This window comes from Mustelus asterias, chromosome 17, assembly GCF_964213995.1.
Source record: "Mustelus asterias chromosome 17, sMusAst1.hap1.1, whole genome shotgun sequence".
Lineage (NCBI taxonomy): Eukaryota > Metazoa > Chordata > Chondrichthyes > Carcharhiniformes > Triakidae > Mustelus > Mustelus asterias.
The window spans coordinates 32128896-32146551 of record NC_135817.1 but is presented as its reverse complement, the minus strand read 5'-3'; the positions used below and the strand labels follow the sequence as shown (position 1 = coordinate 32146551).

The window sequence follows — 17656 nt, the reverse complement described above, 5'->3', positions numbered from 1 at the left end:
CCTCTTCAATGAAGCTGTCTCTTGCATTAAACTATCCAAATCATTGATTGATAGGGGCAGAAACACCCAGTATGCTTGCATCAGGACGAAGGCATGCCAGGCATGCACTGTTTCCACTCCACACCACACCATTGATAATGTGTACTTATGTTGAGATTAGAGGCATACAAGAAAGAGTGTGCTTATTCTGTGCTGACCTTTTTAATCCGGTGATGAAGACTTTCATGACCCTATAGGGTCAAGAGGTTGTTGTGATGCCTCTATATTCAAGGGTGAGCACTGAATTGGAGCTTTGTCATTTATTTGGAGGTGAGGGAGAAAGATTTATGGCGATGGTAATAAAGGTAGACTATGTGAAACAGATGTGAACAGTTCATTGGTAAGTTGAGATCTGATGTTCCTTGCAGCTGTCACCAAGGAGTCTTGGCATGATTTTTATTTTCAATAGACACTGGATGAGTGCTGGCTGTTGAAAGAGGCCCAGTATTTTGAGAAGGACAAGGAAGATGAAAATATTGCTTTCATCTGTCTGTTTTAATTTTTAAAAGCCTCGCAACACCACACATTTATCCCAGTACTCCTAATCCTTCTCTTCCCCCGCTTCACATGCTGCTCCTCCAATCACAATGTGACACTGCAGCATAGCTCTTTCCCACTTACAATCCTACACTTCACACCCACCAGTGTCCTCAGAACTGGCACAAACATGCTGCTGATATCATCTAACAACTGGAATGTATTTTAATGTTCTATAAACTCCTTTCACACTAGTTGTGTTTTCTTACGCACCTCCCCCTCTTGTTCACACCTTGCTGCTCCTTCTCAGCATCCACTTTATAAGAAGCAGGAGCATAATATTTTATAAACGCTAACCTGCTCCCACTCTCTTTGAAAGACAGGCTGCCAAGCAACAAGAGAGAGACTGAATCTAAAAGGAAGGTGAGGTAATCATCAAACCTTCATTCTGATGGGAAATGCTGCCATGGAAATTGTTGACACAGGGTGGATGCATAGTATTGGCTATGCCAAGCTTGGAGGCCAAGTACAGCGGGTGTTAGGCTGTTCCCTTTAGCTTGTTGATGCTGTATTGCACTGATACTTATCAACTATTGTTTTCCATTCCCGTGTCTAGCCTAGGACATGGACTCTGCACCCATGAGTTGTAGTGGGATAATCCACCAGATGATGGGGTGGCACACCTGCACTTACCCTCACCTTTCCAAGAACCAACTTCTAAATTGATACCCTGATTAGGTTAAATAGATTTATTTGGTCATTTTTGTCATGGACTTGAGCATCACTGACAATGCCAGCATTTATTGCTTATCGCTGCATTTGAAAGGATGGTGAATCATTTGGGTATTGTACTTCAGTTTCTGTAGGCAAGGTACTCTTACAATGCTGTTACGCAGGGAGTTCCAGTATTTTGACCCAATAACATTGAAGGAACATTGTATTTCAAAATTAGGATGATGATTAACTTGCAAAAGCTTAAAACATTGGACTTCCTGTTGAAGAGTATGGAAGAATCTGCTTCCAGCACATGTGGAATTCTGGTACAATGCTGGTTGATCTATCATGGAGCATATGGACAGCACCATAGACCCTGCAATCTGGTTCTCCTTCCAGGGTCTCCAGCATGATTAGTTGCATCTCTCATCAATATTCCTACTGACATCAGGCTGGCTCTGGATTCCATTATCTTCTCCACTTTGAGCATGCTCAGGAAGCAAATAGATAGGGGCTTAATTTGCATCACAAACCTCTTACAGTTGCGCTCAAGCAATTCTGTAAAGGTGCCGAGGCACAGTCCTGGGATATTGTCAAGGGTACAAAGGGTGTAGCATATATTTATTTCCCTTTCGCTGGTTGGCAGCATATCTGCTCCTTATGGATTTACATGCATTAATCCTCAGGAAACAAGAGATAAGTACTGTAGATCTATTGATTATAAGGACAACATAAATATACTTGCAAGTAGCCCTCCTTTGTAGAGTCCTAACAACCCAATGCTTCCAGAGGATCCCCACTTGTTGCTGCTGTTTCTCTTCTTAAAGTTTATTTATTAGTCACAAGTAAGGCTTACATTAACACTGCAATGAAGTTACTGTGAAATTCCCCTAGTCGCCACACTCTGGCGCCTATTCAGGTCAATGCACCTAACCAGCAAGTCTTTCAGACTGTGGGAGGAAACCGGTGCACCCGGAGGAAACCCATACAGACATGGGGAGAACGTGCAAACTTACACAGAAAGTGACCCAAGCCAGGAAGCTAATCCGGGTGCTGTGAGGCAGCAGTGCTAACCACTGTGCCATGCAGAATGGAGTAGCCAAGGTGAATCTCATGTTTTGAAGTTGCAAACATGTAATAAACTGGTGAATAGCACAACTCAACTGCTTGTTATATATGCAAAACATTGTTCGATTGATCGATAATGTTTCTTGTGGCTGCTTGGTAAGAATTAGATGCATAAAATATCAGGATGTAGTGACCTTAAACAGTACTGGCTATGTCAACTGAATGGTGGATATTAGCTAGAAGCCAATCCCAATCATAGCAAAACTTGCTTTCTTAACAAAGTGCAATTTGTGAAGGCTGCTTCCTGGGATATTGCTGGATAGGTGTGCCTTGCTCTGCACATTTGGCATCACAGGTGAATAGAATGTCTGCCATTTACATCTTATTAAATAAATCTGTTTGATATCTCATTTTCTAATGGTGTCCCTCAGCTTTCAAATAATACACAAAGAAAAATGCCTGCTACAACTCCCATTGTGAACGGTGGGTGATCCGTCTCAGCCTTCTCCGGGGGTCCCGAGTATAAGATCATAAGACGTAAGAGCAGAGGTAGATCATTCGGCCCATCAAGTCTGCCCTGCCATTTAATGAACACCACAGATACCAGCCTTCAGCCAATTCAATTCACTCCATGTGATATCAAGAAATGGCTGAAGGCACTGGATACTACAAAGGCAAGAGCCCTGACAATATTCCAACAATAGTTCTGAAGGCTTGTGCTCCAAAACGTGCTGTGCCCCAGGCTAACTGTTCCTGTACAGCTATAACATTGGCATCTATCCAGCAATGTTGAAAATTGCACAGGCATGTCTTGTTCACAAAACGCAGGACAAATCCAACCCAGCCAATTATCGTTGCAGCCATACCTAGTACAAAGAAAGATAGTTGTGGTTATTGGGGGTCAGTCATCTCAGCTCCATGGCACCACTGCAGAAGTTCCTCAGGATGGTGTTCTAGGCCCAACCATCTTCAGCTGCTTCATCAATGACCTCCCTTCCATCAAAAGGTCAGAAATGGGGAAATGGTTGATAGTACATCATTTGCGACTCCTCAGATACCGAAGTATATATTCAAATGTAGAAAGACTTGGACAATATCGAGGCTTGGCCTGACAAGCGGCAAGTAACAGTCACATCATACATGTGCCAAGCAATGACCATGAGAAAATCTAACCATCGGTCCTTGAAATTCAATGCCAATACCATCACTGAATCCCTCAATATCAACATCCCCGGAAACTCAACTTGACTAGCCATTATAAATACAATGGCTACAGGAGCAGGTCAGAAGCTAAGAATCCTTCAGAAATCAACACACCTCCTGACTCCCCAATCTAAAAGGCACAAATCAGAAGTGTGATGGAATAATCATCGCTTGTTTGGATGAGTGCAGCTCCAACAACACTGAAGAAACTTGACACCATCCAGGACAAAGCAACCCACCTATTTGGTATCCCCTCCACACTCCTTCCACTAAGAAAAAACAGAAGCAGCAGTGTGTACCATCTACAAGATGCACTGTAGCAACTCACCAAGGCTCCTTAGATATCACCTATCAAACCCATGACCACCACCATCGAGAAGGAAAGGGCATGGGAACACCACCACCTGGAGATTCCCCTCTAAGCCAGACACCCTGAGATGCATCATCATTCCTTCAATGTCACTGAGTCAGAATCCTGGAACTCCCGCCCTCCCTTAAGCACTGCGGGTATATCTACACGTGATGTGGAGATGCCAGTGTTGGACTGGGGTAATCCCCGTAAGAAGTCTCACAACACCAGGTTAAATTCCAATAAGTTTATTTGGTAGCACAAGCCACTAGCTTTCGGAGCACTGCCCCTTCTTCAGGTGAATGGGAGTTGTGTTCACAAACAGGGCATATACAGACACAAACTCAATTTACAAGATAATGCTTAACCCTCTCTCCACTCACATTGTCTGTACCTTTAAGACTTGATTACCTGTAAAGACTCGCATTCCAACCATTATCTTGTAAATTGAGTTTGTGTCTATATATATGTCCTGTTTGTGAACACAACTTCTACTCACCTGATGAAGGGGCAATGCCCCGAAAGCTTATGGCTTGTGCTACCAAATAAACCTGTTGGACTTTAACCTAGTGTTGTGAGACTTCTTACTGAATATATCTACACTACATGGAGTGCAGTGATTGAGCTCACCACCACCTTCCCAAGAGCAATGATGATGCCCACATTGCTTTAATTAATAAAATTAAAAAATATATAAATGCAGCAACTAAAAATAGAGCAACAAAAATATCTGGGAAGAAAATCCTGACAAAAACATAACTATTGTGAATAATGCACAGAACAAATTTTAAAAGATACTCACAGACTTCATTTAAAAAAAACAAGTCTTGCTTTGACTGTTGCCCTGCCATCAACCTAGAACTTGTCAAGGCCTATTCACATAGGTGAACTCAAGGCAAAGTGCAAAGTGGCAAATAGAATTCAGTCCAGAAAAGTATGAAGTAATGAATTTGGTGAAGGTAAACAAGGCAAAGCAATAAACGATAGGATACTGAGAAGTATAGAGAAGCAGAGAGATCCTGCGGTTCATGTCTGCGGATTCCTGATTCAACCAGGATATTGGGTTCATGTCACACTATTTGTAACTCCCACAGTTGCGTGGACCTGCAGAGTTTCACTGGCTGTCTTGTCTGGAGACAATACACATCTTTTTAGCCTGTCTTGATGCTCTCTCCATTCACATTGTTTTGTTTCTTAAAGACTTGATTAGTTGTAAGTATTCGCATTCCAACCATTATTCATGTAAATTGAGTTTGTGTCTTTATAAGCTCTGTTTGTGAACAGAATTCCCACTCACCTGAAGAAGGGGCTTAGAGCTCTGAAAGCTTGTGTGGCTTTTGCTACCAAATAAACCTGTTGGACTTTAACCTGGTGTTGTTAAACTTCTTACTGTGATTCCTGAAGATAGCAGGATGGATAGATCAGGTGGTTAAGGAAGCACATGGCATACTTTCTTTAAATGCTCTGGCATTAAATAAGAGCAAGGAAGTTATGCTGGAACTGCATAAAAATACCAGTTAGGCCACAGCTAGAGTATGGTGTACAGTTCTGATAACAACATGCCAGGAGTAATGTGATCACATTAGAGAGAGTTCAGAGGAGATTTACAAGGGTGTTGCCAGGACTGGAGAATTTTAGCGACGTGGGAAGATTATATAAACTGGAGTAGTTTTCTTTGAAACAGAGGCGGACGAACGAATAATTAATTGAGCTTTTTCAGAATATGGGGGTTCAGGTAGAATGCATGGAGAGGATCTATTTCTCTTCTTAGATCAGTTAATAAACAGGGGGCACAGATTTAAAGTAATTGGTAGAAGCATTAGTAGAAGTTGAGCAGATTTTTATTTCACATAAAGGGGTCTGAAACTCACTGCCTGGAAGCATGGAAGAGGCAGAAATCCTCACTGCATTTAAAATAAACTTGGATATGCACTTGAAATGCTGTAACCTATAAGGAACATACAACTTAAGAGTTGGGAAGTGAGATTAAGCTGAATAGCTCTTTTTTGGCTGTTATAGACAGTATGTGCCAAATGCTCTTCTTCTGTCCAAAGAATGTCTATGGTTCTGTGAAAAGTCGCCAGTATCTTGGTTATATCGCAGTATATTGCAGAAATTTAATTATCTTACCTTCCCACACTTTCGCCAACAATGCTTGGAGCGTACTTAGCTTTATACGAAATAACTTCTTTTGGTCCAATTACCAAACAGGTGGCTCCAGTAATCCCAGCTCCATTCAGCATAACATCAAGTGTCAAAGATTCTTCAAGAGGATTACTTATCGGGATGATCACATCAATGACTTCCTAGGTACAGAAATAACAACTTACTTAATAAAATACTGATAATTATACACCTGAAGTTCTTTCGTTTTAAAGTATTTCACAAAACAGGTCACTTAGTTGACCATGATACATAATCTAATGACTGATCTGCAAAAATTCAAAGGCATAGCAAATCAAGCCAAATCAGCTTGCAGGCTGATCTCAATAAGATGGGAGTGGCTCAGGTGTGACTGCAGTTATTTAATATTTACAAATACTATGTACGTGAGGTTATGAAATTTCTATAACATGCAGGTGTATCCAGTAAAGGGAATGGGTCATAAAAAAGAGATCTGGGCATAGTAGCTGATCACTTAGAAGTACAGAATTTTGTGAAGTGCTGAGTGGGAAAACAAGGAGGAATTTAGTTTAAATAAAAACTGAAAATTCTGCTTATACTTTGCAGGTCTGGTAGCATCTGTGGAGAGAGCAAATTAATGTTTTCTGCTAATTGCCCTTCATCCGAACTGGGGACAGTTAGAAATTGTGAGGAAAAATTAGAGTTCTCAATATGTTTTCAATTTCACTGTCATATATTGTGAAACATACTTGTGTGTGTGTGACTGGTTTGGTTAAACTGAAGAAAGTTAGGCGGCAAAGGTCAAAACATCAATAGAGAGTAGGTGTGAAGACAAGTGGTTGAAGTGGAAATGAACAGAGTGTCAGAGGAGCAGCTTGAATGGGAATTTACATTAGGGTGGACACGGAGTGATTTAAAGTTAACTGTTATATTTCAAAAGGAACATATGCAAGTGAAAAATTGTAGGTGGGTGAGACAAAGTAGTATGTTTAATTCTATAGAAGTCATGATGTGGAGATGCTGGCGTTGGACTGGGGTAAACACAGTAAGAGTTTTAACAACACCAGGTTAAATTCCAACAGGTTTATTTGGTAGCAAATACCATTAGCTTTCTTCGGAGCAGCGCTGCGAAAGCTAATGGTATTTGCTACCAAATAAACCTGTTGGACTTTAACCTGGTGTTGTTAAAACTCTTACTAATTCTATAGAGCGATAAAGTAGCAGGAAAGATTGGTCAAGTTTGGGAAAAGGAACTTCTAGAGGACTGTAGAAACAATAGAGTTGACGATCAAAAGGGAAAAACATATTTATAGAGGAACTTAAAAGACTATTGTGATGAGGCTTTGATATCTCAACAAGAAAGTGTGTGTTGACACCAGACCTGTGAACACCAGTTGCTGCCAGCCTCAGAGAGGAGAAGCCTGTGTAAGATAGAACAGCAAAGCATTATGCGGTGATATTAATTGCATCTTTATAGATTAGAAAAATTTTTGAGGACTGTTGCCATAAAAAGGGACTTTAGCTCTGAGTTTATTTAAGCCAAAATCTTTTAGGAAATGTTTGTAGAAGTACTGTTAACTGTGTAAAGGTGTTCCTGTGTCATTGTTTTTTTTTTCTTGGTTTTAATAAACATTTAAATTTAATACTTAAAATCTTCAGACAAGTGGCCTGAAATTTACTTATCTTGACTTTGGATACCTCCTTATAATATACAAATTGCAAACCGTTGTGGTAGCTTGTTCATAGGAATATACAAATTAGGTGCGGGGGAGGCCACTCATCTCTTTAAGCCTGCTCCGCTATTCAAGTAGCTCATGGTTGATCTAATTGCAACCTCAACCCCACATACAATATGCCTTTGGAATTTGGGAGCCTGACACTCACCACTTGTGCACTCTCCTGTGCTTGCATGAGAAGGTGGCATGAGAAGGGGAGGATGTGTCTGTGGTGATTGAGGAGTGGACCAACGTTTCACGGATGCAGTGATCCCTTTGGAATAGTGAAAGGGGCTGAGATAGGGAGGTATGTTTGTGGTGGCATAGGGGTGGGTGTAGTGAAAATGGTGGAGGATGAAGGGAAGGAGAAGCGAGAGAGTGCCTGAAATGGAAAGGATATGGTTTAGTGCCCTATCAACCAAGGTGAGGGGAAATCCTTGGTTGAGGATAAAGGAAAAGATGTTGGAGGTTCTAGTATGGAATTCTGCATCATCAGAAGAAAGAAACAGAAAAACAGAATACTTACAGGAAGCGGGATGTGAGGAATCAAGGTAGCTGTGGGTGACAATGGGCTTATAGTGAGTACTCGTCAATAGCCTACCCCAGAAATGGAAACTAAAAGGTTGAGGAAAGGAAGGGAAGAATTGAAGATGAACCAGAGATGGGAAGGGTGGAAATTGGAAGTGAAATTGGTGATATTTTCAAGTTCAAGGTGAGAGCAGGAAATGGTATTGGTACCTGAAACAGAAGTGAGTGAGGGGGCCTGAATAGGATTAAAACATGTTCCACATATCCAAAAAAGGCAGGCATAGGTTGGACCTATGTGGGTTCCCATAGCAATACCTTTCATTTATATCATCTTGTTCCCATTCTGACCTCTCTGTCCATGGCCTCTTACAGTGTTTCAATGAAGTCCAGCCTAAGCTCAACGAACTGCACCTCATCTTTTGATTAGGCATTTTGGACTCAACACAAAGTTGAACAATTTCAGATCATAAACCCTGTCCCCATTTTGTTGCCTTTTTCTTTGCTGCTTTTGGTTTTCCACTCTTGATTTCCTTTATTATTTTCACTTTCATATGGCAGCGATTTGCAATTTGTCATTCACATCGCCTCTCGATGCATATTTTGTTTCTTTACTTATCCCTTTACCGCTCCTCTAGCTTTGTACCATCAACCCTACTGTCACTTAATCTCCCCGGCTTTCCAACCAATCATAGGCATTCATTTTGTTCTCCTTTCTGCCATCCCTTCTTTCACCTGTTACATTTCTAAGTTTTCCCAGTTCTGATGAAAGGCCATCAGCCTGAAACTTGAACTCAGATTCTTTCCGCCAGATACTGCCAGACTTGCTGAATATTTCCAGCATTTTCTGTTTTGTTTTCAGATTTCCTGCATCCTCAGTATTTTGCTTTAGCACTGGAATAGTTCAGTCTGAAGGTGACAAAGATATGGGAGAGAGTTCAGTGAGTCACAGTTCCAATTTATACCAACTTTACACAGCAGGAGGGAAATTGTGGTCACCATTTTGAGGAGTAGAGTTTGTCTTCTCTTAAACTAATTTTACTTACTTGACCACCTCCAACAAGAATGGATAGTTTTCTTGAATGAAATTCCAGGCATGTGTATCTTGCTTACTTTCAAAATACTAAGAATCGATACATTTGTTTTTTCTTTCACTGACATTTTTCTTCTTTTTCATCAGAAGTTTCCAGCATTTTCTGCTTTATTTCAACTGTGAGCAATGCTCTTCTGACAGTCCTCCCATACTGCACCCTCTATAAACTCTATCTCATCTTCTGCCTGTATCCTATCTTGCATCTTGCCCAACAGATCAATTACACCAATCCTATACAGGCCCAATTTGAAATGTTTTCCTTATGGTTTATCTCAGCATTGCCCCATCTATAACCAGTCCAGTGATTTCTGTGAGTCTGGCCTCTTGTGTATCCTCCCTCTCTTTGCTGTTAGCAGCTGTGCCTTTAGCCATATAGACATCAAGCCCTCTAATACCCTCCCTGCATCCTTCCCTCCACCTCTTCCTTTAATGCCCTCCTTAAACTGATCTCTCTGGCCAAGCTTTTAATTGCTTTGGCATCCTTCATTTTGGCTTAGAAGTTTTATTTTTATTTTGCCGTTGTATTACACCGAAAGATGTTTCTCCATGTAAACGGCACTATAAGAGAACTGGTTGCTATTGCTGTAATATATTTCTGCTCTTTTCCAATGTAGGCAGACAAACACATTTACAGAATTGTTTGGTTGTATTTCAGGTGTTAATACTCACTTGGAAACAAGTGGTTATTAGAAACTTGCTGCATTAAAGTTTTAGTTATTAAGGAGGATATATATATAAATCAAATGAAATTGTTTGGCTAGATCTACTACTGGGAAGAAAAAGAAAAACCCTGCAGTGATAAAAACATTGATCTAAAAATATTACATTACCCAGAGCTCAATTGAAGAGAATGGATTAGATGCTGCCACTAGGAAACTGAAATAATTAATTCCGATTTGGTGATATTATTCTAAATCTATTTTTGTGTATGAGGTACATGGAATGAGAAAAATGATAAGAAATCATTACAGTGCCTTAGAAATTATAAAAATGACATTAATATCTTCAAAATATAAAACTGTGTTTGGCTCCAAACAACAGTCCTTTCCTGATGTATTGTGTCTCAATTGCCTCTGAGTCACAAGATTCCAGGTTCAAGTCCCACTGCAGGGCTTGAGCACAAATGTCAACACCAATACTTCCAGTGCAGCACTGTGACAGGTGCTATCTTTTGGATGAGACGTTAAACAGAGAATCTGACTGTTTTTCTTAGAAGTGTCATATTGACTCAAAACTTGGACTTAATCGTCGGAATTCTACCGCCCTGCCCACCACGGGAATTGGAGCGGGCGAGAGCGGCACAATGGGAAGGTCCGTTGACCTCGAGTGGGATTTTCCAGTCTCTAGTCGAGATGCTGCCAGGCTTGCTGAGTATTTCCAGCACTTTGTTTTCATTTCATATCCCTGGTAAATATTTATCGCTCAATCAATATCACAAAAACACATCATCTGGTCGTTATCACTGTCATTAAAAATGAGAGATTTTAACTTATCTTAGTATCTTAACCTTACAACTGGAATAAATTTGGGTTGCATAGCTTGGAATCAAGATACCTGACCTTATGAGTTAATGATCACAAACTTAATAGCCGGTCCTTAAAGTTAATAGGATCAATTGAACAATACTTATACATTTGTTTGTGGACCTTGTTGTACACAAACTGGTTGCCACATTTGCTGCAACACAACTGTAACTTCGCTTTCAATGTAAAATTGGTTGTAAAGTTCTTTGAGACATGTGTGGTAGTGAAAGGCGCTATATAAATGCATATCTTTGTTTCTAACATACTGTTATACTTTTGAATAGAATTATGCTTTTTATTTAGGTTAAGTATTTATTGCACAACTAAAGAAAACTATTTCAAGAATGCAACAGTTCACAGAAAACATTCAGAAAAATGAAATGTCAACATCCTCCCTTCTGTCAAACCTTCCTAGCTTCACAAAAAGGGAAATCAGGTTTGACAAATTTATTAGTTTTTTGAGGATGTACTACTAGGGCAGATAAATAGGAGTCAGTAAATTTAGTATAAATATCCAGAAGGCATTTAATAAAGGTACCACACAAAAGCTTAATACACAGTTAAGTGATTATGGAGTTGATGTAAAATATTAGCACGGGTGGAGGATTGGTTTATGGACAGGAAGCAGGGATGAGTGATGAATCGGACATTTTCAAGTGATCAGGCTGCATGCATGGAGAGCTGCAAGGGTCAGAGCTTGGGCCTCAGCTACTTGCAATAAGGCAAAGGGACTGAGAGGAATGTATCCAAGTTTTCTGATGATACAAAGCTAAGAGGCAATGCAATCTTTGAGGATACAAAAAGGCTTCACGACAGATGAAGTATAATGTGGGGAAATGTGAGATTGTTCACTTTGGTTGTGAGAAAAGTAGATGTTTTTTAAAAAGGCATAAGACTGTTAATTGTTGATGTTCAGAGAGACTTGAGTGTACTTGTAGAGTGAACAGACAGTTAATATGCAGGCACAGCAGGCAATTAGGAAGGCAAATTGCACATTGATCTCTATTGTGAAGAACAACTGGTGCGGAGGGAGGCGGGGAAGGTGGAGGAATTCCTTGTGAACCTGCTCCTGCACCCAGCCAAACATGCTATTAACAGGTCCAGGCAGTGGACGACCGAAGGGGTCATCCAACCCGACTATCTGTCCCCTTACTGCGGCTATATTTGCTGGTTGGTGTCCCTGGAGAGGGGAGCATGCGGTGTCTGAGAGCACCATCTAGGCCTTCTGTGCTAGTTGGGCATCGCAGGGACTGGAGTACATAATCGACCCCCTTAATCACACTTTGGTTTAATGTTTTAAGCTTCCTTTCCACTTTGGAAAAAAAAGTCTTCACAATTGTATAAGATCACACTTGGTGTACTTCGCAAAGTTTTGGGATCCAGATCTAAGGGAGGATATACCTGCCTTGGAGGTGGCACAGCAGTGAGTCACCACATTTATTTCTGGGTTGAGCGGATTGTACTGTGATGAGAAGCTGAGTAAATTGGACTTATATCATCTGGAGTTCAGAAGAACGAGTAATGATCTTTTTGAAATATACACGATTCTGAAGGGGCTTGACAAGGTAGATACTGAGAGGCTGTTTCCTCTGGCTGGGGAATTTAGAACATAGGGGCACAGCTCAGGAAAAGGCGGGGGGGTGGTGATGGTCAATCCTTTAAGACTGGAATGGGCATAATTTCTTAATTCTGAAGATTTCGAATCATTGGAATTCTCTACACCAGAGGGCTATGGATGCTTCATCATGAAACATATTCAAGCCTGAAGTTCATCTGTCAAGGAATCAAGGGATATGAGACGTAGGAGGGAAAGTGGAGATAAGGCAGATGATCAGCCATGATCAAACTGAATTGTAGAGTAAGCTCAAGGGTCTATTCCTGCCCCTATGTTCTTCATGTTGTAATGTTCAATAGACTTGTTCTGTATATATTTTTTAAAAATCATTGAAATATTCCAGATGCATATCTATCAAAAGTTCTTCCAATTCAAGCAACATACACATTTAAAACTTGCTTACTACACATTTTCCCATGAGCCACATGCTGGAAAAGTTCATATGGGAAGGGAATTGGAAACTTTGCATGAGCAAATTTAAGGGCCATGGTTATAAATATGTGCATTACCTCGAATAGCATTTAACCAATAATCCTTGTAATAACTGCACAGTACAAAACATTCATGACAATTTTGCAATGATTTCTCAATAATTTAATCGATCACAGAATGGTTACAGTCCATGGTGGCTGAGCTGACTTGGTGAAGGTGCAAATCACCCAGTGCCACTCTCCCACCTTTACCCCGCAAGCCCAATATATTCTTCCTTTACGGATAACACTCCAATTTCCTCAAATGCCTAGATTGAACCTGCGTCCACTACGCTCCCAGGCAGTCCATTCGAGATGCCAATCATTTGCCGTGTGAAAACAATTCTTCTCTGTTGCCATAGCTTCCCTTGCCAATGACCTTAAATCACCATTGGGAACAATGTTTCCTGATCTACTCTGTCCAGACTCCTCATGATTTTGAATGCCTCTATCAAATCTTTCCTTCACCACTTCTCCAAGGATAACAGTCCTAACTTCTCTAATCTACCTACGTATCTGACGTTTTTCATCCTGGAACCAAAGGAAATACTACACTTACGTTTGCTTTGAATGTTATTTTCTTTGTCCATTTGTGAACACATGAATCAGCAAAAATGACAGATAGGAAAAGACAAATGGATTCATCTCACTTGTTTCATAGAGCTGTGAATGCAGACGATTGTATACAATCCCAAAGGTATAAAGCCAGAGATTTAGCTGCCTGCAACTGAGCGAGACTGAGTGCAGGAGAAGAAACAGGCTTTTAAGAGCCACAGTAACATCAGTCTGTGAGATGTTCACAGGGGCGATCTGCTGCACTGGAAGCCACCCGATGCCTGTTGCGTTGCAGGTGACAGTGCTGCTTTACTTCTTCACAATCAGCCATTCTAGGCAGCCTGTGGAAACCTCAATGGGATATCATGGCTTGCTGCATGCCATTATATCAAGGTGTTCACAGGAACAATGTACTGAAGGGCTGGGAATTACACCTCCTTCAGGCAGGCTGTCCAGCATCAAATGGGTAAAGTCCAAGGATGTTTAGTGAGTGTAGGTTTCCCTAGTGTGCAGGGAGTCATTAACTGCATGCTCATAGACATTAAGGCTGGATTTCCAGGCATCATCATAAACAGAGAGAGCTTCCACTCCATATGCAGCTAGTGTGTGACCCTCATCAGGTGAATCATGCAGGTCTGCACCAGGTGCCTGGGGAACTGTCATCACTCATACATTCTGAGCAACTCTCAGATTCCAGACATTGACACCAGCCCTGTGTCCTGAGAGGGATAGCTACAAGGTCACAAGGGCTATCCATTGATAAGGTAGCTAAGAGCCCAAACCTGATACAGTGAGGACACACAATGAGAGTCACAATGACACCAGGGCATAGTGGAGCAGAGCATCAGTCTCCTTAAGATGTGATTCTGATGCCTGCACAGACCTGGAGGTGCATGACATTACTCCCCTTCACGTGTCCCTGATGGTTGTGGTTTGCTGTCCATTCCCATAACATTGCCATTCAAAGAGGAGATGTCCTGGAGGATGGTAACATGCCAGCTGGGGGTCAGTCTGCTGAGGACGAGGGTGATGATGAGTTGAGAGACCAGGACAATGCTTCTGCTGAAGACCGTGGCCGTGATCAAGTGGATGGCTGTGACGTCAGGGATGCCTTAATATTGCAACAGCGACAGAAAGGGTTTGCTGAACTCTTGGCTTTCCTTTTCCCAGTGCGTGGCATGAGCTGGTCACATCAATCATATGCTGTATGCAGAAGGGCACCAAGGGTGGCCTCACTGAATCTGGGTACAGCTTTGACCCTTCTAGAAAGCCTCTTCCTTCGTCTGGATGGCACAGACCTACACGCATGGAATTATGTAAGAAATGTACAACTCCCCAATGCCACAAGCTGAGAGATTTTAAAAATTTCTGCCACCTATGAAGATTGATACGATTGGCAGAGATTAGTTAAAGTTTAAATCGACTTAACTGGCCAGGCTGAAAAATGCTCAAAACTTCACCATGTACAATAGATGCACTCGGGGCAGCACAGTTGCACAGCAGTTAGCACGGCTGCCTCACAGTGCCAGGGACCCAGGTTTGATTCTGGCCTTGGGCGACTGTGTGGAGTTTGCACATTCTCCCCATGTCTGTGTGGGTTTCCTCCAGGTGCTCCAGTTACCCTGGCAAAATACAAAGTTTATATTACATCCAATCTCAGGACTTCTCAAGTTCCACCAAAAATAAGCTTTTGAGTCTTTCTTTATGGCTAATACCCCTCGTTCTTTATAGAATTCTCATAAACCTTCATTGCAATCTTTCCATGACTCTTATAGCTGGAATTTTACATTGCTCGTTTGGGCACGCAGCCGACTCAGAAGCAAATAAAATTATGTGAGAAGATATTGGGCATGCGTCCCAACATCATTGTGCCCTTGAGCAATATTTTAGTCAGCAAGAATGAGTCAGAAGTGTGCCCACCAATAATCAAGAAACCAATTTAAAAGAAGTTAAGCAGCAATTGACTGCAATTTTACGTCGTCTGTCTGCCTTTACAGTTGGCGGGCAATCTGATTTGCAAGGCGCCCTTTATGATTTCAATACAACCTCAAACCAAGACGGAATGAAATCAGGGCTCAAATAAAATTCACAAATGTGTCTGGACTGAGGTCAGTGGATAATTCTGTTGCCCAGACACTCATCACAACAAACTGCTGCAGATGGTCATTGCCCCTTATTTTCTTTTTGTATCAAATGGGCAGTATATAAATTAGTTTCATATGACATCGTTTTTCCACTGTAATTTGTTTGCAACAGATCAGCAGCTCCCTCAGGCAGTTCCACAGCAAGTGTCCTCCTGAGGGAGCACAATTGAAGTGCTCACCCACATGCTCTCTTTTCTCGGTGCCTGCCTTCCTCGACAGAGCATGTTTCATGCTGGACAGCCATTAATTGGCCATTCAATGGAATATCGTGCTCACAGCACAATCTCAGGCAGCAGTGGCTTTCACATCCGTTCCCGTCCATGCTGACTTTGGACGTACCCTGAACGTAAAATTCACTGAGGCCCATATCTTCCCTACAGTGGGATGCCCAGAGCAGCACATTATAATATCAATTGGCCAAACCAATGTCCTAAATAAATTCATTATCGGTTGCTTGTTTTTGTTCAATGCTCCAAATGTAAGGTTGTATTTTCTATGACCTTTTCAAATGGTACTTCAAGCTTTAATTATCTTGCAGCTATGTTCTTAGATCTTCCAATATTATGATTCTTTCTTTCATTACAAAATACACAGTTAACATTAAATCGCATCTGCCACCTTTCTGCTTGTTCAGCTAACTTGCTTGCATCTTACTACAATTTTCTATATTCTTTTTCACAGCAAGCCTCCAATTTGATGTCATCAGCAAGCTTTGGTATCAATCCCCTTTGTGCTCATGTCCAAATGAATGTAACTGGGAAGCATCTAGCATGTTAAAAGCATGCATCAACAAACTATGACCTTGAGTGTCATGAATAATTATATTTTATGGAGCTATGCTGTTTGAAATTGTTTGTATATACAAAAGCATTGCTTATTCCACCATTCAGCTTAGGTTCGTTGATTAAAAAGTAAGCCTCAGGCAAGAATTGACTGCAATCACAAAAAGTGAAAGATATAAAATATGCCAGAAAATTTTAAAATAAAGCTGCTCTCCCATTTCATCCAGCAAGCAGAGACGACTGAAAATATAGAAGCAGCCTGTAAACAAAGACAGATTTATCCATTACACCAATTTCACATTGTTTTGCAATATTTTTACAATTACAGTGGCAGGCTTATTGAATCTGACTATGAATCTAGTGCTTAAAAAAAAGAGGAAGCCTATCATTTACCCAAGATGATTTGGATGGATTCACTCTCCTGTTGAATTGGCAGACATTTTGGAAAAAAATAGATCCGGATATACAATAATTAAATAACATGAAATGTGCTTTTCCCTCACCTTATAGATCTCTTGAGAATATAGTTCAAAACAGTATCTGCATCTTAATAAGCAAATTAGTGTTATGGTTGCAGACATTTATCAGAATATACATTTCCTTGGTTGCCTAAATCATCGAGCTACAACTGTTTTGTTATCAGAAAATGAATGAGCAGTTTCGTTCCACTACTTTACATAATATAATCATTTCAATTTCAACTGCCAACAATGCCTTTTAACCGACAAGAATAAAATTATGCAGTATACAATGTTGTAATTTGTTTGAAATTATATTAATTTATTCAGAAGCATAGAAATGTGATTCAAACATATTCTTTTAATTAAAATAAAACAGAAGGATTTGATATTTTATTCTATGCACACGTTAAATCTGCACTGACAGACACGGCCCTGAATTTTTCACTGCCTCCTGTAGCAGGACTCTTAATCAGGTGCAGTTCACCCAAAGTATGTTGTGCCTGACCCAAGCATCTGAATTCGTAAGGTCAGGAAATTAGCATGATGCTAAACTGTCCCAAGCGTAGAATCAACACTTGGCATGAACACTTGACAAATGCGCAGAATGTTGAGTGGAAAGCAAGGAGTGGCAATTACAGTTAGCTGCAGGTCTTTCGACTAAGTCTTACAATAACAACCAGAAGGTCTCCAGCACCCGCCAAGCACCTGTTGGGGCTCAAGGAAAGAAGACATCATTGGTCTTTTCAATCTTCCTTAGCTTTTCCAATTGCCTCTTTTGCAACGTCTGATTTCCGGGAGG

The 17656-nt window shown here is 40.9% G+C and overlaps 1 protein-coding gene across 1 annotated transcript in view; it reads right to left on the bottom strand.

The window, feature by feature from the left end:
- The window catches only part of LOC144506053 (cilia- and flagella-associated protein 47), a 384789-nt gene that overhangs the window by 135163 nt on the left and 231970 nt on the right, over nt 1-17656 (bottom strand). Inside the window, exon 26 of the mRNA XM_078231872.1 lies at nt 5981-6156. Coding sequence (XP_078087998.1) covers nt 5981-6156 — 176 coding nt within the window. The remainder of the gene's footprint in view (nt 1-5980; nt 6157-17656) is intronic.